The sequence below is a fragment of the Pongo pygmaeus genome, chromosome 3 (assembly GCF_028885625.2).
Source record: "Pongo pygmaeus isolate AG05252 chromosome 3, NHGRI_mPonPyg2-v2.0_pri, whole genome shotgun sequence".
Classification (NCBI taxonomy): domain Eukaryota; kingdom Metazoa; phylum Chordata; class Mammalia; order Primates; family Hominidae; genus Pongo; species Pongo pygmaeus.
The window spans coordinates 112,103,272-112,129,005 of NC_072376.2; the positions used below are offsets into that span (position 1 = coordinate 112,103,272).

A 25,734-nucleotide genomic window follows, 5' to 3' on the forward strand; every position below is an offset into this window, starting at 1 on the left:
ATGACTCTAGTTTTGTCTACAAATCATTAAGTTGTAAACGTGACAGTTATCTGATTAAGTTGATTAATGCTAACGAGTGAAAGATGCCTCAAGTTATACCATGGATTCTTTTTTTGGCCTGAAATGCTGCTCCAATTAACTGGATAATTACCAGATTTCCATTTCTGGTTTTGGCTTTGTGTTGATTAAATTAGCCACGTGGCTGCTGAGTCAGACCTTTATTTTGTATTGTTTCCAGGCATTGATTTGCTCTCTAAATCAGCATGGCTCTTGTACACACACTGAACTGCCACAAGAAATGCGACATCTTGAAAGTCCTTCTGAAATTTGTTGTATATTTCTTTACTTGTTTGTTCTCCAGTGTGTCATTTCCTAGACATGCTCTGTCTTAGATAGATATCAAAGATAAAATTACTAATCTTTGTTTGCTGGGATTCTTTTTATTATTTTTATTGTTTGGCCACTTAATGGAATTTAGTCTCCTCTTATTCTTAAAATAAATGTAAAGGAAGGTGGGGAGAAAGGCATCTTCTTCCTAAGGAAAAAACAATGTGAATGATGCCTACCTATTTCAAGAGGAAACCGGCCCCTCATATTTGGCTGGAAGAGGCACTGCACCACCTTCCCAGCCATTTTACCCAGTCTCCCTCTAGCTGTGGTTTCCTTGGGTTAAAGACTTCGTTTGTAACCAGGTCGTACCTGCTGCTGTTCTTTGGAAACTCTGAGTACTGTGAATTTAGATAAGAACCCTGTGCTCTTGGATGTTCAGAACTAATTTCATTCCTGAATGAAGTAATCAACTTTATGGCCTGAGTATAATAAAACGTACTCAGTTCCTGTTGTGAAATAATAAATTTAAGATTATTGCTGTGACAGCCATGTGGCTTGAACTGCAAAATTCTGATTTCAAATTATTATTTTTTAAATGATTGCAAGGCAGCTCAATTCTAACAGTTTTGACATTTAGCTGGTATGGATATCAGTACTATCTTCACTTTGGATCTCATCAGTCTACACTAAAGAAACAAAATTTAGGCCCTAGAAGTAGCAGTCACATAAAAGAAAAAGAGATGTGTTCATTTTTCTAGTTCTGGGGAAGCAATAAAAACTAATAGAAAGGATGAAAAAAACTTTTTTCTTTGTGTCTCACAGTTTATATCTATCATTCAGCCTGCCAGGAGGGAAAAAGGGCTCTAACACCATTTTCTAAGGGATCCAGAGGTCAAGATCAAAACTTGATCCATTACAGTGGGTCAGTAACAGATAAGCACTGAACCTTATGCACAGTCCAAAGATTAAATCCAAGAACTGGGTTTCCTTACCTTTTAGGTAAAACTTTAAAAATAGCTCAGGTACATTTTGTAGCCTGGAAGGAAAGTGACATAGTGGTGACAATACTGGTATTTTTCCCACTTAGGAGATCTTGCTTTCTAAAGTATTTAAGGTTCATACCAAAAAGACATGGGCCATATAGACATGTGTGCATTGCCACTGAGTGAACACTTCTGACTATTTTGGGGCAACCTAGTTATGAACTTCTAATGGTCATGATATCTGGAGATACACTTCCAAATATTTGAAAAGGAAATTACACTGTGATTATTAGAGGAAGGAGATACAGGTTACAAAATAGAACTTCAGAAACTCAGGCTTGGGTCTGAGATATTGCCAGTGATTTGTTTGAGAATATGACACTGTGAATTTTCAGACACTGAGGTCATTATTCCAGTTCCTTTCTAAGTAGGACAAACACTATTCCAACATTTATAGGTTAGTGCAGTCTAATGACTAAAACTGATTGCCAGATAAAGTACCTAGTAAATCTATCACTAGGCAGAGTATATGTAGGAAGTAAAAATAGAGATTTGAGACACTTGTTTGGATAATTCAGGAAAAGTATTCTCTTCTTCTAAGGCACAAGAGAGTTTTCATGTAGACTAAATTACTGAGCTTGGTATTATTTGGATTCATTGCATAGCTATTGAGCTTTATGTTTTACTTTAGAAGCTATGGTTGGTTTTAAAGAGTACTAGGAAGGCATTCAGGATATTTCTGGTAGAAATGCTCAGCTATAATTATCTTAGACCTTGGGAATTTTTACAGGGAACATGTATCTATCCTCTATTTCTAAATTGTGTGATGTGTATCAAGTCTACAGGGTGAAAACCAGCAAGGTGATTTCCATTAAATTCGCTTTGTACTTTTATCCTTGTTTCTTAAACATTAGTTAAATTATCAAAATGGCAAAAGACACTTATCATCTCTGTGCCTATAAATATCAAAGATGATAAAACAAAGCTAAGTGGCTTACTATTCCTGCCAAATCATAGTCACCCTCCTCATTTCAACCTCCTTTCTCTGCCTTTTGATGGAAACCTCAAAGCAGTGCCTGGGGCAGGTTATGCAGCAGTAGCAATCTCAACCTCAAATTTTCCTGCCTTCTGAATATATATGTATACACACACACACACACACACACACATATATATATATATATATATTTACCCAATACCAACATAAATGCTCTGGAGGGTGGAAAACATTGCCCCTGTGAAATGTTGACCATGGGTATTATGGCCATGCCTGGGGCCTTGCAATAGCCCATAAAGGCTGTGCCATCTCAGGAATCTCAAAGGTAGTGATTGCCATTTTTGTCCAAGAACCTTTTTATTTGCTATTATTTTAAACCTTAGTTGTTTTTTGTTTCAAGCACTGTTACAGGTAGAGAACATGCTGACATGTTCAAACAGAATGTTCATCATTTCTCTTCCCTGGGCCATCCTTGTTTTCATGAGGCTCCCAGCCTATATCAGTGCTCTTTCCTAATGCTGTGCCCATCATGCAAGAGCCTTCATTATCAGTCTCCCTAAACTTCATATTCTGATGGTCTCAGAGATTTAAATAGCTTCTTTTCACAAAAAGGAAATTCCAGATTTGGAGTGTCAGATCTCTTTCTCCCAGGATTAATACAGGTAAGAATCTGACCTTGCCTGACACTTATTTAAATCTGATAAATGATGCATTTTTGCTTCATTTGTGTTCTGTTCCCCTCTCCCCACCAGGTCAAAGAGTTCTACTCGTATCAAAATGAAGCAGTGGCCATAGAAAATATCAAGAGAGGCCTGGCTAGCCTATTTCAGACACAGTTAAGCTCTGGAACCACCAATGAGGTACTTACCAATATTATTAAGGATTCAGCATCTCAATAAAGTTTGTAAGGATTTCTACTTACACAATTTCAGTAGAAGAGTTACTACTAAGGTAATGCTCAGAAAAGGTGAGTTGTGTAGTGAAGTCGCATTTGCCTGTGAAACAATTGCCATTTATCCCAATGTTTTGTTAATTAATTACAAGGTAGAGAGAATTAGAAATATTTATACTAAAGGAGCTTCGTGGGGATCATTCCAGTGGTTCCCAGACATCACTGTGCATGACTGTACCATGGAGGGGCTTGTTACAAATATAGATTCCCTATATTCATCCCAGAGATTCTAATTCAGTAGATCGGAGAGGACCTGAACATCTTTTTTTTTTGAGATGGAATCTCACTCTGTGGCCCAGGCTGGAGTGCAATGGCACAATCTCGGCTCACTGCAACCTCTGCCTCCCAGGTTCAAGTGATTCTCCTGCCTCACCCTCCCAAGTAGCTGGGATTACAGGTGTGTGCCACCATGCCCAGCTTGTATTTTTAGTAGAGATAGTCTTTCACCATGTCGGCCAGGCTGGTATTGAACTCCTGACCTCAGATGATCCACCCGCCTTGGCCTCCCAAAGTGCTGGGATTACAAGCATGAGTCACCGCGCTTGGTCAAACATCTGTATTTTAACAGTCTTTGTGGATTATTTGGATGCATTGTCAATGTAGGGAACCACTGGTCTATACCAACACTGTTCATTTTGCAAAAGAAGAAACTAGAGAAGTTAGGTGGATCTTCCAGTATCATACCTGGAGTCAAGGCTGGAGTCCAAGTTTCTTAGACTGAATTCAACCAGCCTATGAGTGGGTCAAAAATCTGATGGTAGGGTTGGACCAAAAGAACGTTGGTTAGCTTGCTAGAAAAGAGACCTCTGCTTCTGTGATGCTGGCAGAGGCCCCAGGAAAAAGCTCAGAGAAGCTTGACAGAGTCTGTATTGGGATACATTTGCCTAAACTCAAACTGATGATGTAGCTAATGATGATTTGAGTTAATCCCACCGGATTTTAATTAATCCCACAGGATTTTAAGAATTTCTAATCATGTTCAGCTAGTTGAAGTTACACAAACACACACCACACACACACACAATCTAGATACAGGATTAACAATCAACTCCCTTGCCACAGAATTACCCATTTATCCGAAGTTTCAATTATTACTGGCCATTTGTCTAACTTTAATTGGATTTAGAGAGAAGTAGGAAATCCCACATTATTCGTGAAAAAAATGAGAAGGTGCTATTAAGACACTCAACCAAAGAGAATGGGAGGGAATCAACGAGCTACCAGAAACCTTGTTCTTGTCTTTGTATTTTATCATCCTGGGGGAGAAAAAAAGTCCCCTATGGCCTATTAGAGACCTCAATTTTCAAGCCACTTCTCATTAGAATTCAAATGGCCCACAAGGAATCCCAAGCATTATGCCCTTGCCTTTCTTTTTAGGTAGATATCTCTGGAAATTGTAAAGTGACCTACCAGGCTCATCAAGACAAAGTGATCAAAATTAAGGCCTTGGATTCATGCAAAATAGCGAGGTCTGGATTTACGACCCCAAATCAGGTATGATAGATGTCACTTTCTTTGAGGCATTCAAATAATTATATTTTGTAGAGATTAATGTAATAGAAAAATAAAGTAGAAATAGAATTTTGAAACATTTGTAATTTTCAGTTTAGGCTACAAATTCACACATATGTAATGAATAGACCCATTTCAATAAGTTGTAGGTGTTAGTAATGAGGGATGGGTGTAATGGGGAAGCTGTTTGTAGACTGAAAGACAGTTTGCTATTTGACTTGATTCGATAATTTAAACGATGATTACTTGTTGTAAAGATGGCTATTTATTTATTTAGGTCTTGGGTGTCAGTTCAAAAGCTACATCTGTCACCACCTATAAGATAGAAGACAGCTTTGTTATAGCTGTGCTTGCTGAAGAAACACACACTTTTGGACTGAATTTCCTACAAACCATTAAGGGGAAAATAGTATCAAAGTAAGATAATGCTAAAATTTTTATTTTCTTTGCTATTCTTTGTTATATTATTATACTTGATTTGTAAATAGATCTGTGTTTGTGTTTGTGTGTGTGTGTGTGTGTGTGTGTGTAGTCATGCATTGCTTAACAATGGGAATAAGTTCTGAGAAATGCATTGTTAGGCAATTTCATCACTGTGCAAACATCATAGAGTATACATACACAAACTTAGATGGCATAGCCTACACTACATTATATGGTATAGCCTATTGCTCCTAGGCTACAAACCTGTATAGCATATTGCTGTACTGCATACTGTAGACAATTAAACACAATGGCAAGTTTTTGCGTATCTAAACATAGAAAAAGTCAGCAAAAAAATACAGTATAAAAGATACTATGTAGGTGTACCTTTATTTATAAAAGGTACATAAATGAAATTTGCAGGGCTGAAAGTTGCTCTGGATGAATCACCAAATGAGCACTGAGTGAATGTCATAGACTAGGACATCACTATACACTACTGTAGACTTTATAAACACTGTACACTTATGCTACACTGAATTTCTAAAAAACTTTTTTCCTCCATCAAAAATTAACCTTAGCTTACTGTAACATTTTTACATTAAAAACTTTTTAATTTTTGTTAACTTTTGAACTGCTCTGTAATAACACATAGTTTAAAACACATTGTACAGATGTACAAAAATATTTTTTCTTTAAATCTGTATTCTATAAGCTTTTTTCTATTTTTAAATTTTTTATTTTTATTTTTTACTTTTAAAAATTTCTGGTTAAAAATTAAGACATAAACATATATATTAGCCTAGGCCTACACAAGGTCAGGATCATCAATATCACTGTCTTCCTTCAGTGGAAGGCACTTACAACCTCCAAATGTTGTCTCACTGAAAGGTCTTCAGGTGCAATAACATACATAGAACTGTCACTTCCTCTGATAACAATGCCTTCTTCTGGAATAGCTCCTGAAGAACCTGCCTGAGGCTGTCTTACAGTTAATTTTTTTAATAAGTAGAAGAAGTACACTCTAAAATAATAATAAAATGTATGGTATAATAAATACAGAAATCAGTAATAGTCATTTGTCATCATTATCAAGTATGTATTGTACATAACTGCATGTGCTATACTTTTATATAACAGTAGCACAGTAGGTGTGTTACCACCAGCATCGACAAAAACACGTGAGTAATGCTTTGCACTGTGATGATAGGACAGCTATGATGTCACTAGGCAAGAGGAATGTTTCAGCTTCATAGCCTTGTGGGACTACCTTCGTACATGGGTCCATCATTGACCAAAATGTCCTTGTGCAGCACATGACTGTATTTATTGTGCTTCCTCATTTCAACTGTGAGCTCCTTGAAAATAGTGATTATATCTTGTTCATCTTTATTTTTTACATCATCTACAACAAATCACGGCACGTGGTAAATAATTACTTTTTAAATAAAATTGTATGAAAAATCAATTATTTATTGAACAGGTTTTAAGTTTTAAGAAGACAAACTACTTGATTCATTCTAGTTCATTTTCTAATTTCTCTGTCAAATGTTTTTAATGTTAAGGTAAAGAAGTGGTAGCATTTGTAATTTTTCTCTTTAAGAGTTTTAAAAAATATATTGTTGTTAAAAAACATAAAAAGTTCCATAGTAAAGAGATGTGACAAAATTTTTGATATGACTTATGCAACTTAAATATTTAGGCCTGTTTATCATTTGAAGACCATTCTCTGGACAGAATTGTTCTAATAGGATTAAGAACTAGAATTTTAAATCTTAGAGTTTCTGTTATTTTCAGATTTTAATTCAGAAAACAATGTTTTCTAGCAGTGAATGTGTTATACCTTATGCCATTGCTTCTCAAAAAATTTCTCTGGAATAGCTCTAATATTAGCAACAAATAGATGCGAAATAGTAGTAAAAATGCCTCATTAAAATGCTTGAAATTTTATAGAAGTCTCATCTGGAATAGAATTTTGCATTCTACTTCATCTACTACTGGTATATCTATAGTGTGTTATTATATTTTCATATAAAATAAATATTTTAAATAACTTATCAGGCCTATGAGATTTCCATTGCTATGTAACAACCCCAGATTTAGTGGTATAAAATGCAACAATCACTGTACTGTTCTCTGTCATAATTTACAGGCTTGCCTTGGCCTTGCTAGGCATCTATTATGTAGCTTCAGACAGTCAAACTATTCAAAGGTTGTTCCCCCATGTATCTGGTGCATGGGCTGGAAAGACTCAAACATTTGAGGCTCCTCATGCAACTATCTTTATTTCCCTGTGGCCTCTCAGCATTGCAGCTTCATGTCAGACTTCTTATGTAGTAGCTCAAGGCTCTGAAGCACATGTACTGATAGTGTGCCAGAGAAAAGCTGAATTCTCTTTTAAGACATAGCCTTAGAGATCACACAGTGTTACTTTCAGTCTCCTCTATTAGTTGAGGCAGTCACAGAGTCCTACCCAGGTTCAAGGAGAGGGATGTAGACCCTACCTTTTGATGACAGACAGGTTCTGGAAGAGCATGTCAGACAAAAATATAGTTGAGACTATTTTTGGAAAATAAGATTTTCTAGCTGTCTTGGTTAATAAGTAACACGTGGTTGTATTGACGATACCATTTTCAGAAAGCTGGGCTAAATTCAAAAGAGCTGACATTGCATATCTTATTCATCATCCAGGCAATTTTTCTTCCCTGTATACTGTTGACGTAATATTTTGAAAATCCAAACTTAAATTTTCAAATCTTTTGATATAATTGTTGCTCCAGAAAGACTTCATAATGAGCTTTCAGTTACCTCTGGAGATATCACAGTTTGAAAGACATGGCTATATACAACTTGAATAAATTACTATCTTGTTTCCCAAAAGAATGGCAATTAGTATCTTGTTCACTCAAAAGAATGATTATAATATAGCATTTCCCTTTGGTATTATGCAGGCAGAAATTAGAGCTGAAGACAACCGAAGCAGGCCCAAGACTGATGTCTGGAAAGCAGGCTGCAGCCATAATCAAAGCAGTTGATTCAAAGTACACGGCCATTCCCATTGTGGGGCAGGTCTTCCAGAGCCAGTGTAAAGGATGTCCTTCTGTAAGTGCAGACAAATATGGGAATAATCATGACATCAGACTCTGTTTTCATTTTGTCTCCAGTGAAAGCATCAACTCATTCAATGAAGACAGTTTCTAAAGAACTACCAGCTACCACAGAGTTGTGATGACAACAGTCTCACAATATGCACCTGACATGGTGCATGACACATCAATAATTAACAAATAGTTACCATTCATTCCTCTCAAAAAGTGTTATAACTTAAGGGCAGCCTTTAATAAGTCACATCTAGAATTCAGGGAGGATAGAGGTCTTAATGAAGTTAGGGGGAAACATATGGTATCAAGAATGTGGACAAAGGCTGAACCTTGAAAGTTCTGTCACATAATAGTTATTTGTCCACAGGTGACATACTTTACTGGCCTCAGTGTTCTGATTATTGCTGCAAGGACTGAAAAAGGATACCAGGATCTTTGCGTAAATTAGGAAACATTTATTTACCCCAGTTTCCCCTACAATTCCTGTCAGAAATGCGATATCTCATCCCCGGGGCAAAGTGTAGATCATCTTGTAACATTTTTAATCCAACAAAGAAAATTTTCCTTTTATTGCATGAATCAGTTATGATATACATTCAGAGAAATGACTTACCATCTAGCATTTCCTTATCTGTAATCTCTTGTCAGAAGAGCAAACCATTGGCTTCATGCTCTGTGTGTAACTATAGGGAGATGCTCTTTCCTTCAATATTACTGGTGTTCAGAAAAGTGAAATCATCAAGATGTAATACCATAATTTGCTTAAAGTACAAGACAGTAATTGCTTATTGGTTTCTGAAATTGAGTTAGAGGAAAAACGAAACATTTTAACACAAAATCATCATTTTCAAACATTGTTTCTTCTTTTACCTGTTTTTTTTTCATATGTCATTTAATGTTCTAATGTAACTTTCTAATGCTGTATGAGATGGAAATTATTTAGGAAGGTGGCTAATAAAACTAATCTTTTCTTATGCTCTGCACTATTAATTTCTCTCCCATAGATATTAAACATTATGAACCATCTAAGATTTTTGATAATTATTTCTTAATTATTATAGAAAAGGATTTATTTATGTCGTTGAGGAATTTGCTTTTCCAAATTTGGAATTCCAAATTCCAAATTTGCTTTTGTAAATTCTATTTCAGCTCTTTAAAGTAAAACAAAAACAAAAACACCTGAATTCATATCGATATGCTCTCTGCCTTCAGAAATGACCCAGTAAATCTTTAGCTAAGTGCAGCTGGAATTTCACTTGGAATATCTTCTTAAGATTAGATAGCTAAAAGGCACTTGAAAAAGAGAAAAAAAAGGATCCATTGCCTATTAGAAGTAATGAATAATTTAAAAACTGGCAGCAAGTTATTACTATAGAGTTAGAGAGTTAGTAGTCACTGGTAGTATTTCATAAAACTAGGGGGGAAAGTAGTAAAGTATGAAAAATAAGTTCTTCAGTTAGTTTCAAAGCCAAGAGATGCTGTTAATTAGAACTATTTATTAGGTTGTTGCAAAAGTAATTGTGTTTTTTGCCATTACTTTTGTGACAACCTAATACTATTTTTAAAACTACAATAGAATAACTTAGTGTGTGTGAGAATTGCCTTTATCTAAATGCTACTCTAAAAAACATAGATATAAGAAATGAATAATTCAGACCTTAGTAACAGCAAAACATTGAATTTCGTACAAATAATAAAATAAAGAGACTACAGAGCTCACCGGAAAATTGATTTTCAGTGAGGTGCAGGTAAGTTAGAAACGTGATGCAATTCTTCAGCAGTTCTCATTATTTTATCTCTGAAATATTTTACTGTTAATTAAAGTTCTGCACTATTTAAATTGCACTATGTTAGTCAAAGCCTGGCCTCGGATACAATTCCCTTGGTGTAGCCATGAAATGACCTATATACCCAGAAACCAGTTAATTATTGCCCTAGGATCTTCAAGCTAAATATGAATAGACAAAAACAGTCCCCCTACAGAGCAATGGTACACAGAGTGGGTGGAAGTCCCAGGGGTATGATATGGGCAGGGAACTGTCATGTGTATTGAGGTAAGGTACAAAAAGCTGCTTTTGCTTCAGACACAAGGGACATTTTATTCCTGGGAGAACACCCTTTGTAAATGTGGATGTTCACAGTTATGAGTGGGGTATGAGCCTGCAGTTTATGTTTTGCAGCTCTCAGAGCACTGGCAGTCCACCAGAAAATACCTGCAGCCTGACAACCTCTCCAAGGCCGAGGCTGTCAGAAACTTCCTGGCCTTCATTCAGCACCTCAGGACTGCGAAGAAAGAAGAGATCCTTCAAATCCTAAAGATGGAAAACAAGGAAATATTGTAAGTTCCCCAACTTTTGTGTGGGGCTGTCTGTCAGAAACATTTCTGGATTGTTGGTTTTTTGAAGTAAGAAAGACCCCTTTTAAACCAACTTCCCTACCTCCAAAACAATTATTTTCTTGTACTATATTTTCATTCAACAGTTATGCCACAGTGCAGTAATTTAATGGTCACTTGACCAGAAATACAATAGCAGATTTTCAGCAGGGACTTGGAATAAACATGTTGTTGTGTTTTTGAGTTTAAATCAGGACTAGATTGGTACATAGATAAGTGAAGGCCGGGCTTCATCGTGACATCGTGGGGCATGTGCTGCCTCGCTGTTTTTGAAATTGTGTTCCTCATGCTGTTAATTGACACCTGAACAGACTTGAGTTCATTTAAAAGAAAACAACAAAAAAGGTTTGACTTCTTCAGTTGAAAATGTGATTTCACTAAACAGCCAGTTGAAACTATGTTTTATGTAGAAAAATTGAGAACTGAGGCGAATGGTGAAAAGAATCTGGAGAAAATAAATCCATACATTACTTAATATTTGGTGAAACTATGATCCATTTTACATGTGTAATAAACAGAGTTGACTTAATTCTTTCCCCAAAACATTGCATCTGTTTCTAAATAGAATGTATTTTTAGTCTATAATACAGAATTTGTGTATATATACAAATTGAGCTTATGATACCAATTATCCTAATTGATGATATAGAACAAGGCCCAATTAATTTGACAAACAGTGAAAAACAGTCTTTAACAAAAGTGGAAATTAGCCAAGTTACACACACGCACACAGCAGTAGCAGTCACTGAGTTCAAAGAACTGAATTCCCCAACAGGAGGAAAATTTCAGCTTTTTTCTGAAAAGTCTGTTTATGCTCAATTGCATTTACTTACTTGCCTTAAGGACATTAAAAAATCGATAGGAATTCCAAATGACTAATCAAATTTGGTTATTCTCTTCAAAAGTAAATAAATCAAAAATTGAAAAAGAAGCAAAATCATAAATTATCAGGCTCTGTTTTAATTACAGCATGTTAAAATATATTGGTAGAGGGACTTGTCTTAACATTATTTTTTATATTTTTAAGATTCTTTAAAAATTTTACCACTCTCAAAGTACATAGGCATTGTCTTAACATTAAAGGCAGACATTACTGAGAATAAAAGTGGAATAATTAGGTATTAATTTAGAATAGAGATTACACTAAACCTTATTAGCATTATCTGTATCCTAAAAATCTTAAGGCAGCAATAATTTGGAGGACTGCATGATGTATTTTCTAAATCATTATTTATACAATATTGAACCATATAACATGCAACAAACATGTAGTGTAGTGTAATAGAAAGGATACTAAGATGAACTAAAATCAGAAAATCTAGTTTAAATTCTGACCTCCAATAACAGTATACCCTTCAAGGAAGTCTTTTTTTTTTTTTTTTTTTGAGACAGTGTTTTGCTCTTGTTGCCCAGGCTGGAGTGCAATGGCGCAATCTTGGCTCACCACAACCTCCATCTTCAGGGTTCAAGCAATTCTCCTGCCTCAGCCTCCCGAGTAGCTGGGATTACAGGCATGTGCCACCACACCCAGCTAATTTTGTATTTTTAGTAGAGATGGGGTTTTTCCATGTTGGTCAGGGTGGTCTCAAACTCCCGACCTCAGGTGATCCACCCACCTCGGCCTCCCAAAGTGCTGGGATTACAGGCATGAGCCACCGCACATGGCCAAGGAAGTCTTTTATATTTGGCTTCTCTGAGCCTTACTTTCAACATCTGTAAAATAGGGATAATAATTCTTTCTACTTACTGTAGGATAGTGAGAGGCAGGGTGGTGGAATGTAACATTTCCCAAAGAGCCTATATGCTGTCTCCTGTAATTTGCAGGAAGATAACAGGTATGCAAAAAGGAAAAGATTCTGTGAGCAACTGAGTTTGTAAAACTGGATGAAACCTTGTTAATTTCTCTCTGTTGCAGAATTTTTTAGTATCTTTAATCAGATAATATTCTGGTAAGTTTTGAATATTTTCTAAAACACACGATCCTGAAAATCCCTTTTCTTAAAGCATTTTGTAAGACTAGTGTTAACATGGAAAACACTTTGAGAAACACCAATGTAATTAAGAAACCAGGGACCCCAGAGTCAGAAAAACCTAGGTTTCAATCCCAGCAATGCCATTTACCAGCTATGTGACCTTGAACAAATGACTAGGTATATCTGCGTCTGTTTCCTAGCATGTACAGGGGAATATTAATATTAAACTGACAGGGATGTTCAGTGGATTAAATGAGGTGGTAGTACTAATAACAGCTAATATTTATCAATCACTTACTATATGTCAAGCACTATTCTGAATGTTTTACAGAGATAACATAATTTAAACCTCCCAACAATCCTGAGGTAAATACTACTTTAGCTTCATTTTACAGATGAAGAACTTAAAGAGAGGTTAGACACATAAAATTTTTAGTACAGTGCTTGCACAATATAAACTCAATAAGTATTATGTCTTCTAGTTATCTAAGCTTAATTCACTAGTTTTTTGTTATGATTAAAATAGTACAAGTATATCATTTTTTAAAAGTATAAACTACTAAGCACATGTCATATGGTCTGGTGTGCTTATATAGATGTAGTATGTAATATTTACATACATGTGTTCATTAGTATGACAACTACTTTTAGAAGTTTTACCGTCCCAGGCTCAAAAAACCAAAGATTTTTGATGACTAGAATATATAACTAGAGTTTTCCTGTAGGGATTCCATTCTGTTCACACATATTCATTGTGGTTAAACATAGAACTATACTATGGTGTTTTTTTATTTTTAAAAAGAGGAAAACATTTCCCCTTGGATTTAAGGTTCAAGGATTTTCCATCAAACAATACTGCTTTAGTTCAATTAGGCACTTCTGAAATATGTGTGTTTGCAAAGCTAATTAAAGAAAGAGAATAAATCTGGGGACCCATAGCTTTTATGTATTACTCATATAGGAAAGAATTCGAACTTACTTTATAGTTGTATTTATATAATTTTTACTTACAAATCTCCAAATTATACTTGGCTTAGGTTAATATAGTAAAATTAGTTTGTATATTCTGAGTATACATTGTTTGAGTGAGAGAGAGGGGCGTTCAAGGAGAAAATTAAAATAAAATGGGGAGGGGTCTTTTTGAGAAAGTCTTAATCATTTTTTCATTTGTTCAAATTAAAAAAAAATCACTTCTTGAGAAAACTCAAACCAATAGAGACTCTGTGAATGGTAGAGATTTTTAAGTATTCCTTCCCCTAAACATTGATAACCATGATTATGCCTTTTTTTATAGACCTCAGCTGGTGGATGCTGTCACATCTGCTCAGACCTCAGACTCATTAGAAGCCATTTTGGACTTTTTGGATTTCAAAAGTGACACCAGCATTATCCTCCAGGAGAGGTTTCTCTATGCCTGTGGATTTGCTTCTCATCCCAATGAAGAACTCCTGAGAGCCCTCATTGTAAGTCAAATAGAAAATAAAGACCCTCAACTCCCATAAAACTTCTTAAGAATATTAACAGTAATTAAAACTTTCTTAGATCTGAATGAAGGCTATCAACTAGAGACTTCTGAGTATTCATATTCAAATTGGGGTATTTTCTATCCACTAATTATTAACTGTACAATAAATTATTTCAGTTAGTGCCTTATTCGCAATTTCAGTAAATGGTATTAACTATATGGAAATTTAAAGATTGTGTTCACCTATCATGTTATATAGCATAGGACAGAATTTCAGAGGGGAGAAATCTAGGTTAAGCTTCAGTAATCAATTTTACAAGATTTGTTTTGACTTCAGAAATTCTCATGATATTTAATACACCTACATTGAAGAGATACAGTTCTGCTGTTAAAGATTTATGTTGAAAACAAAAGCTAGACTTCTCTTGTGTCCAAGAATGTTATCTGTTTAATTGCACTTGTCTACCTATGATCTAGTGGAATAGTTCATAATCTTTACGGAAAATGTACCCATTGAGAATCTGATAAAAGTGATGAGGCCCCTTTCTACTCATACATAAAATTTTATAACCCTCCCCCCGACCTTTTTTTTTTTGTTTTGTTCATTGACCCCATGAATCCAATCCATAAACTTCCAGGGTTAAGAATTCCCTGTATCACAGGTTAAAAATCCCTGAAAAGGGCATTAACTCTTCAATTCAAAGCTAGATAGCAAATGTGTAAGTGTCTCAAAAGCAAAATTCTGAGTTTGCAATCTAGAAACATAAAAATACTTTCCCAAGTATGTATTTATTTTTTAACTAAAAGTGTTCCTTGGAAATATTTAAATGTCTTGGTAACCTATTTTATCCCTGTTTGGTTAATAGAGTAAGTTCAAAGGTTCTATTGGTAGCAGTGACATCAGAGAAACTGTTGTGATCATCATTGGGACACTTGTCAGAAAGTTGTGTCAGAATGAAGGCTGCAAACTCAAAGTAAGTGCAAATCCAATCTCATGTATTTCATCATTCTACACCGTCGTCCTATTTGATACTCACCATGCTGCCTACTATTGGCACTCCTAATTCTCTTTACTCTATTCTACTTACCTTATTTGCATAGCAATTTTTGCCATCTAACATATATTAAAATTCAGTCGTTTATTATGTTTATTGTATATTTCTATTTCACTAGAATGTAAGTTCCATGAAGAAATGGATCTCAGTTTTTTTCAACACCAATTGCTCACCAGTTCCTGGTACATAGATAATATTTAATAAAGACTTGCTAAAAAGTGAATAGTACAATAACCTCCCTACCCATATACTTTATTGAGTGCCCACTGTGTACTCAGTTTTAAATGGTGTGTATGATATACTTCTTGTTTTCAGAGAAATGTTAGACTCTAAGGCTATCTCCTAGAGTAGAACTTTGTATATAGTAAGTGTGGTTTCCAGTTTTAAGTTTTGATAGTAGGAATTTAGTTACTTCTAATCACAGAGAACTTTATATTTTATTTTCAATTTCATTTATCTAAAGCTTTTCCACTTGCCTGAGTGGATTATCAATTTTCACGTCTTTCTTATTAAAAAGCAAAAAGCAAAAACACTTTTTAAGTATAACTAAATATGTAAAACCAAAATAGATTAATGTCTAACACAGCCCATCTTTCTATAATGCAAATAAAGATGCTAAATATATAAAAACATAGTCTTTTTTTCTGTCCACATTATACAGCCAGTGTCCCATCAGCATTTTTTCTACCTCAGACAGCACTATATATCATTTTGCTTACTAAGTGCTTGCTATTAAAAATAGTAGGGAAAATGTTCTTGAAACCAAATGGTCCCAAAAGAGGCAAGCCAAAACTAGAATATACATTAAGTATGAAAAAGATCACTAAAAACCAGTAGTACTGAAAAGGCTTGAGTATTAACTTATTAAGTTCTGGCAGAAATTAAATTTATTATTTTTATATTAGGGAAGCATGACTTCTTATATTTTTCAATTTCCATAATTATTTGAGTAGTTGATTTACTTCAGCTATTTGTGTATTAAATATCTTGGCAAAAGATAAAACCCACATATCAAAAGATCTATTCAGCAGTATTTAATGAGCATCTACTGTGTACTAGGCATGATGCTAATCCTCAAATATAAAGATACATAAAATATTCTACCATCCTCAAAGAACTCCTAGTCTGTTTATCAAATATAAACAAATAAATAATATTGAAATATAAACAAAGTGCTCAGACAATACAGAAGATGCAGCAAAGTTTTCTGTTTGAGTGTGCTCGAGAAGTTTCCACCAAAATAACAATTTTTGCACTTAATCTAGAAGAGGTTTTTAAGTGAAGAGGTCAAAGTATGGAATGAAAGACATTCTAGGAGACATACAATAATGTATGAAAAGGCCCAAAGTCAAAATAGGCCTGGTATGCTTCGGAATAGTGAGAAATTCTGTGGGGTTGGAACATAAAATATGTATGTTTCTGGGGGCAGATAAGTGACAGTGGAGACACAGGAAAGATGGGAAAAAAGATGGAAGGTGAGCCAGATCTTCATTAATAACAAGCTAAGGAGTCTGGCCTTCATTCCACAGAAAGAAGAGAACAGTGAAGTCTTTAGGCAGATGAATGACATACTCAGATTTTTTATTAAGAAAGAAGCAAGATGTGTGGACTGATTGTTTACTGGATTAGAGTTAGTGAGATCTGACTGGAAGCATTTGCAATAACCTAGGCAAGAATTAGTAAAGGTCTGAATTAATGTAGGGGCAGAGGGCTGAGAGGAGATAGATTCAAGGGCCACTTTATTTAGTGACTGATAAGATGTGGAAAATGAGAAAGAGATAAGAATCCAGGTGACTCTAAAGCTTTCAGTTGAGGTTACCAGGTGTATGGTGATGCCAACCACTTAAGTAAGGTTTATACCGCCTGGTTTGGGGGTGGGAGGAGAGTAGAGCTATTAGTTTGTTTCGGCCATGTTAAGTTCAAAATCCTTTGGGTCACCAGGCTCAGTTGTCCGACAGGCAGGTGTCCACATTCACCTGAAGCTCAGGAGAGAAGTTATGGTCAGAAATAGAGAGTGGCTGAAACCTTGAAAGAGACTGGGGTTACCTAGGAAAGTCATGTAGCATAAGGAAACAGAGCAAAGCATCAAATTTAAAGTTCTTCTGATAATGGACAGCCTGGTTCTCATCACATCTTTAAAATTCTCTTGAAGGTAGCTGCAAACCATCTACTATCACTGGCATTCAATTTTGTTAATGTTTTTGAGCAAACATTTTTTTTTCATCTTTGAGGATAATGAGATTTGGCCATAGTGAATTTACTACAGAACAACTGTAGTAAAGGTTCAGTTTTTCTTTTGAATTTTCCGCTGTGAAACACTCATCTACCTTTTGCCCAAATCAAAGAGATATATGAAAAGAAGGAAAGAAAATTATGTATTGTATTAAATAAGCACAAATTTAAGGTAGCTACTGGGCACACTATATGCATGCTGTGTAAAAGGAACCTGCCATTCTGTATAGTTCTATAGCCTTTTAGAACTTACTAGCATAAAAGCTACTGTCCTGTGACAGTCTGAATGGCAGCTAGACAAGTGCACAACCAGTACTATGCCACATGTTTCATTTTTATGTTTGTCTTTTGCTTATGTTTTGACCTCCCGGCATCCTAATTCCTTATTTTCACTGAATTTGTACTTGAAAAATTTAAACCTACAGAAAAGTTGTAAGAATAGTACAATTCCATGAACACCCAGATATCTTTCATCTAGATTCATCAGTTAACGTATTTTCATCTTTGTTTTATCTCTTTCTGTCTAATTTTAGTTGAATAATTTGACAGTAAATTGCAGACATCTGACATTTTACCTCTAAATACTTTTACTTCTTATTACTTGAGTGCCATTGCAGCTAGTCTCTTACAATGAAAAAAATACATGTATTTACCAAATTGTGAGTTCCCACTGCTATCTCTAATTCTAATTCTAATTCAACACTACAGGGTTATTTTTTCCCTCATTTCATCATTATATTTTCCTTCTCCCACTGTGACAACTGTGGTTTTCGAGAACACCAATATATTGATTCACCTGCTCAATTCTAAAACATACACAATATATTTTTGGAATTGCTACACTGATATTACTACAGAAACAAACTAAGTAAAGTTCAAGACTTTTACATTCTTTTTGTCCTTAGAATATATTCCATCACATGTACACAAAGTTCTATGCTCAAAAGTTACTTGGATTAATTTTTTTTCATTCTCTTCTGTTTAGTCATATTATCAAGTTGATAGACATTTAGTTTCATTTGTTTCTGGTTAAATTGAATTTTGATAATTTTCCATCCTGTTGATTTAATTTTATTTCTTGAACATGTGAAATAGTAATGTGGTTCAAAAGGCAAAACTGTGTTTTAAAAGTATTAACAGAGAGGTCTCATCGCTTCTCGATGCTTTTCCCCCAATCTCACCTACTTCCTTTAGGTAAACAAAATCACTGATTAAAAAAAATTTTCTTTCTATGTTTCTTTTTGCAACAGTAAACAGATGTTCACACATTTACATACTTTTTTGCACAAAATATATCATTCTATACATACTCTTTTTGTATCTTACATTTTTCACTTAACAATATATCATGAAAATATTGCCTACATAGAGATCTTTTTCACTCCTTTTGACAACTGCCTAGTACTCCGTTGTGTCTATGGACTATGTTTTATTTAACATCTCCTGTGAATGGTCATGTAAGTGGCTTCCACTATTTTGCTATTACAAATAATACTGAAGTGAAAAATCTCAGGCACAGATTTTTGCTATGGTTGAGATGTAGCCTCAGGGATAGAGTTGCTGGTCAAAAAGCAGTTCTGTTTGTTTTTCTCACATTATCTTCCATAGGAATTGTACCATTTTAGGCTTTCATCAGCAATTTATGAAAAGGCCTATTTCCCCATAGTCTCACCTACAAAATATGTTAGCAAACTTTTGAATTTTTCACCAGTTTGATAGTTGAGAAATGTCACTTCTCTGATTAAGTGTGATGTTTAGCATCTTTCCTTCTGTTGGGAGCCTTTTGTTAATACTTCTCCACTCTTCCCCATATCATCCATTCTCCCCAACCCCATGTGTGTGTGTGTGTGTGTGTGTGTGTGTATGTGTGTGTGTGTTTGTGTGTGCTTGTAGCCTAATTTCAGAGATTATGAATCTTGTGGATGAATTAGATCTTGAAACCCTTCACTTAAAAAAAATTTTTTTCAGCCTAGACTCTGTCATCCAAAGAATCTTTATTTTAAACATGAAACTGAAGCCTCTAAAACATATGTAGTGGCAAATATAAGACCAGAACCCAGATGTCCCTATTTCTAATTTGCTTTCCCATTAAACTATTAACTTACACTCAATCCCCCTTTTTCTCAGACTAGGACAAAAGAACTTTTCTGATTATAGAACATATTTGAAAAGTACCTTATAGTAAAGTACCTACCACATAGGAGGTACTAAAGAAATATTTTTTGAACTATATTGCAGCACTAATTAAATTTGGAATTAAGTGAAAACAAGCACTTTTAAAACATTTAGAGCCAGATCTTATGGTTGAGCTCTAAGAGGTCTCACCCAAGTTCTTACTTAAGGAAAGGTGTATGGTGACACTAAGTCTCCATCTAATTGTTGCTTTAGCAATTCTGTGAATGAGCAGTTTTTTGAATAACCAGTCACAATGAAATTAAAAAGTGGCCTTATATATTCAAAATGTGTTCAAAACGAAATATGCCCATTGTTGATAATACTCGTTGCTTCTTAAGAATGTATTAGTATATGTATTTTTATTTTTAAAAAGCACAACACCTTTATCAGGCTTTACTTGTTTGCTTTTATTCCACTGTGTGCCTCAGTCAAGCAACCAATGCAAAACTTTGTAAAACTGTAGGTTGCTTTCTTGGACCCAAGAATAAAGGCAGTTTTGCCCAAGTCTTCTTCAATGTATGGTCATGCATATATCTAAGGTATATGATTTTTCAGGCAGTAGTGGAAGCTAAGAAGTTAATCCTGGGAGGACTTGAAAAAGCAGAGAAAAAAGAGGACACCAGGATGTATCTGCTGGCTTTGAAGAATGCCCTGCTTCCAGAAGGCATCCCAAGTCTTCTGAAGTATGCAGAAGCAGGAGAAGGGCCCATCAGCCACCTCGCTACCACTGCTCTCCAGAGATATGATCTCCCTTTCATAACTGATGAGGTAAAATCTCCAAGAATATTTGCAACATTTACAGAAGAAAAAAAAAAGCATACTGAACATGAGTCAAATGCAAATTCTGCTCAAGTCACTCTATATTTTCCCCAAATAGTCTTCTCTCCTGCTTAAAAATAACTCTTAAATTGCATTTGAGGCTATTCTAAATATCCTCACAGGGTAACGTCCTATATCCTGAAGCATAAATATTGAAGCATATTCTCTTATTTTAAGAAACAAATTCTTTTTTGAAATATATGTACTTTTATAAGTTTTAAGATGCTGTTACATTTTTCAATACTGAAATATCCTGGTTTAAGTATAACTTTGTTTGTTACTACAACTACATTTTTCAGGAAGCCATCTAAATTAAACCTTTGTTAGGGCAGAGAATGTCTATAAATCTCAAGATAAACCATCTGCCGAGAATGGTGTTTCCAGTTTGTAGCTAAGCACCTTCCCACCAGTTTTGTGTTGAAGTTGGTGGCTGCAAATCATGATGGTTAGGGGCACAGGCTTTTGAGAAAGACAGACCTACATATAAACTCTGGCTCTGTCCTTCCCTGGTTGTTTGTTCTTGGGTGACTTATTTAACATCTACATATCTGAGAGCAAAGCCAAGATTTGAGGGAGTTAGTAAAAGGTAAAGGGAAATGAAATTAAAGAAATATTTATAAATGCTTAATATAGATCCTTACACATTGAATATCTTTAGACAGTTCTAATAATCAATGAAGTTACTTGCTATGGAATGCAATTATTTTGGCATGTTTTCTTCGATGCTAATGTTTTGTTTAGAAAACAAAAGGATCCTAATGTAACCTACAGACTTTGGGTAATAATGAAGTGCCAGGTAGGTTTATTGAATGTAAGAGATGTGCCACTGAGGTGCAGGTTGTTGATACAAGGGGAGATTGTGCGTGTGTAGGGTTAAAATGTGTGTGGGAACTCTCTGTACTTTCCACTCAATTTTGCTGTGAACCTAAACTGCTCTTTAAAAAGTCTATTAATTAAAAAAAGAGAGATGGGAAGATTCTGAGGTACTTCATTGTAAGGAAACATTACTTCATATAACTACCTCCCCAGAGCCCCATTGCCATGTAGTATCCTTAAAATTCTATATTAGTTAGGTAACACCAGGTTATGCTGCAATAACAAATGTCCCTCAAAATCTCAGCAATTTGTTAAAAGTTTATTTCTCAGCCAGGCATGGCGGCTGACACCTGTAATCCCAACACTTTAGAAGGCCAAGGCAGATGGATCACGAGGTCAGGAATTTGAGACCAGACTGGCCAACATAGTGAAACCCCATCTCTACTAAAAATACAAAAATCAGCTGGGCATGGTGGCACACGCCTCTAGTCACAGCTACTTGGGAGGCTGAGGCAGGAGAATCACTTGAACCTGGGAGGCAGAGGTTGCAGTGAGCCGAGATTGTGCCACTGCACTCCAGCCTGGGCAACAAAGCGAGACTCTGCCTCAAAAAAAATGTTTATTTCTCATGCTATGCCTAATGTGCATAAGGAAGTATGTGGTCTGAAGTTCACTACAGTCATGGAAGAAAGAGATGGAGAAAGCCACCAGCTCTTAATGGCCTCAGCCTAGAAGTGATCCTCATAGATTCTGTCCATGGCCCATTAGCCAGAACTAGTCACATGGCCCCCACCAAATCACAAAGGAGTCTGGGAAATGTAGTAACACATGTATATTTTTATGAACACTCACTATTCCTGCTATTCCTGCTGAAATATCCATTAAAAAAAATCTAGATGTGCACTAAGTTTGAACATCTTATGAACAGGTGAAGAAGACCTTGAACAGAATATACCACCAAAACCGTAAAGTACACGAAAAGACTGTGCGCACTACTGCGGCTGCTATCATTTTAAATAACAATCCATCCTACATGGACGTCAAGAACATCCTGCTGTCTATTGGGGAGCTTCCCCAAGAAATGAATAAATACATGCTTGCCATTGTTCAAGACATCCTACGTTTTGAAATGCCTGCAAGGTATAATACATTGCACATGTCTCTCTGTGTATTCAAGCTTATTTGTGTGTTCATGGGGTACCCATGTAGCTAATAATAATGATGTGGTCATTATGCAGGGTTACATTGCATAAAACAAAAGAGTGCCAGATCTCCCATAATAGGGCTATTTAGGGGGCCAGATGAAACAACTTCACTTTGGCACTATGAGTCCATGAGTGGGAACTCTGGGTATAATTTTTACTAGGGATGTCTTGTTCAGTCTGGCAAGTGTATATTGCCAAATGTTTTAAAAGCTAACTGCATTTTCAACAGGATTTTAAAAATAAGTACAACAAAACAATGTAAATTCTTACCAAATGGTTTTCATTGTAACATTTCAAGTGTTAGGAATTTTTGAAGCCTCATTTATCACAGATCAAATAAATTTCCCATTTAAGTTTAAAATCTTAGGCACGGCCCACATTTTAAGATGATTCAAAATTTAAAGAGTGCAATCAGTAGAGTTCATCACTCTATAACTCTTGCTGAATTAACTTCCTTCCAGTTACCAAGTCTGTCCTCCCAAATGCAAAGTGGATCCCCCAAGGTGCCTCCTCCCTGGAATTAGAGTGTCAGAGAAGGAAGTTTCATTTTTCCTGAGTTACATGCAGAACACTACCCCCAGGAAAGATCAGATTTAAGCATTCACCACAGAGATTGGAAGGGTGGAAAATAAAGAGAAAGAAAATGAGAAAAGACAGCATTAAAAGGTTGAAAGAAAGAGAAACAAGGACTAAGACTGAAGGAAGACGTAAGAAACAGGGGTGTGAGTAGAACAGAGATAACAGCAAGACATTCAGGAAAGAGCAATGGAGCAGGTGAGCGAGCGAGAAAAGAAGCCAAATCTCTCTGCAGTCATGTATTTCTAGTTGAACGCATTTAGCTTCTCCATTTCTTTGTTTGCTTTTATGAGACCCTGTGAAGGAGATCCTGGGTGTACTTGCTGCCTTTGTCTTATGGCTCTAGCATTTCAGGGAACCGGAAAGAGGAGACAGTGGGGTAGAGAACAGACTAGAAATTGTGAGGAAAATATCACCAACGTTATGATTCAGAATCTCAAAGCCAAAAACATTAGAGTGGGGAGGAACACTAAAGGCTCCCTTGCTTGTTATCTGTCCACTGCAGGGCTGTAGTCTCCCAGCAGGTGGTATTCAGACTTTGCTTCCCTCTCCCGATGACAGGAAGCTCACCATCTTTGAGGGAACTTGTGCCAGTGTTGTTCAGAGACTCTCACCATTATGTCTTTGTATAACCTGGAATCTTCCTATTGGCTCTGGTTTTATCCCAGGAGCAAAGCAAAATACGTCTAGTCATTTATCCACAAGAAGACCCTTTGAATATCTGAGGATAGCTGTCATAACCCTCCTCATCTTTGCTTCTCTAGGCTAAAATCTTATAACCTAGTGATATTGGAGGGGAAACCTCTCAGGATGCCATTGCCTCCCCTCAATTATTTTCTACCTTAGACCTAGGACCAGATTTCTATAGTTGATTATTTTGATGTTTTGCTGTGTTGTCATAATGTTGCTATTACTGAAATGATTAATGTTATGTAATCAGAAATGAATATCTTAACACTAATTACTTAGACAAGATGGACGCAATGGGGTAAGGATTAAGACTTACTCCAGAGGAGACAATGATTTCTATATGGGTTTTACTGAGCTGTTTCTGTAATTGGAAACTTCACAGATGTAGAAGAAATACTGGAAATGTACTGTTGTATGTCATTAGTGAGAGAGACTATTAGGGAATGCAGAAAAACATTTAAAGAAATATCGTGCAATCTCCCCAGTTTGGCACAATTTTCCTTTAAGTGTATGCACTATTAAACAATAAAACCATGACGAATCAAAGAATTTTGCCATGCCTGAAACGTGTCTACTAGTCAACTTAAGCCACCTCAAAGCTGGACACCCTTGCCTTGCTGTCATTTTGATACCAAACTAAATTTCAAATATCTGAGTAATGAAGGGGCTAGCCCTAATCCTGATGCTACCACGCCAGCTGGCACCGCCCTGGCTCTTGGAAAGGCATGAAGAAAATTTGGCTTCCTCTTTTTTCCACTGAGGATTTTTTTTTTTCCAAATTTGACTTGGGAAACAGTCATTACAATGAATGTGCAGCTTTTTTTTCCCTCATATGTTGCAGCAAAATTGTCCGTCGAGTTCTGAAGGAAATGGTCGCTCACAATTATGACCGTTTCTCCAGGAGTGGATCTTCTTCTGCCTACACTGGCTACATAGAACGTATGTACACCAAAAAGAGGTTCTTCCGTACCCCACAACTTAGCATTGCTGGAACTGCTATTAAATTACAGTTATTGTGTGTCATCAGGTAGTCCCCGTTCGGCATCTACTTACAGCCTAGACATTCTCTACTCGGGTTCTGGCATTCTAAGGAGAAGTAACCTGAACATCTTTCAGTACATTGGGAAGGCTGGTCTTCACGGTAGTCAGGTAACTCACTTTTCATGGATTTTTCTTAATAAAGTATGCAAGAAATCAGGCTGAGGTAAAATAAAACATATATACTATGGGTAATGCTATAGAATGTATGAGTTAATGGTGGCTTCTGTCGTATTTTGCCCATGATTCCCTTATCTGTAAGAGGCTGTATGGTTTACAGTCACTCAGAGAAAGTTTCAAATATGAACTTGAAACCTAAGTAATTTGATCCATTGAACTTGACAAATGTCCATGTCTTTTCAAAGGTGCACATATTCACAAAACTGAAATTGTGCCAATATTTCTCACATAAACGTTTAAAAATAATATTTTATTTTTATTCACAGATATATTTCTTAGCCTCCTCTCACCTCCAAGTATTTAATTCTAGAATATGTTTTCCTTTTCTGGGTGTTTCTATGAAGAGATTGATTCCCATAATAAAACCCTTCATGATAGAATATGACACTCTAAAGAGTCAATCTATATTTCTCCAACACTGCTAGAAGAGAAAAGAATAAAATGTAGGCATTCAACAGCTGGCTGACTTACATCCCTTTAGTGTTATCCAAGTTGAGGTGATGGTCTATAAAGACTTCCTAATAATGACATGTACTTTCTTTTTGGTTTCTATGTACATCAAATTATAACCTTGTAAATACAGCCATTTAAGTTTTTAAAATGATCCAATGCTATAAAAACTTGAGTTTTTATCAATCTTATATTACTATACTTTTTGTTAGTTCTGTAGTCAGAATACTATGCCTTTCTGTCCTGAGGAATCACAATCTGTTTTCTGATATGTACTTTGAAATGCAAAACACCCAGGGGTTAAAGGGCTGGGTATGGAGGACAGAAAATATGTAGGATTCCTATTTGTTGTGGAAATAAGTGTGTT

General features: G+C 35.7%; 1 protein-coding gene across 3 annotated transcripts in view; it reads left to right on the forward strand.

The window, feature by feature from the left end:
- The window catches only part of MTTP (microsomal triglyceride transfer protein), a 59,398-nt gene that overhangs the window by 21,953 nt on the left and 11,711 nt on the right, over positions 1–25,734 (forward strand). For all 3 annotated transcript variants that reach the window (XM_054485417.1, XM_054485418.1, XM_054485419.1), the window contains 11 exons: positions 3,063–3,170; positions 4,640–4,756; positions 5,052–5,191; positions 8,149–8,299; positions 10,479–10,636; positions 13,961–14,129; positions 14,998–15,105; positions 20,149–20,361; positions 22,157–22,368; positions 24,541–24,638; positions 24,727–24,848. In XM_054485417.1, coding sequence (XP_054341392.1) covers positions 3,063–3,170; positions 4,640–4,756; positions 5,052–5,191; positions 8,149–8,299; positions 10,479–10,636; positions 13,961–14,129; positions 14,998–15,105; positions 20,149–20,361; positions 22,157–22,368; positions 24,541–24,638; positions 24,727–24,848 — 1,596 coding nt within the window. The remainder of the gene's footprint in view (positions 1–3,062; positions 3,171–4,639; positions 4,757–5,051; positions 5,192–8,148; positions 8,300–10,478; positions 10,637–13,960; positions 14,130–14,997; positions 15,106–20,148; positions 20,362–22,156; positions 22,369–24,540; positions 24,639–24,726; positions 24,849–25,734) is intronic.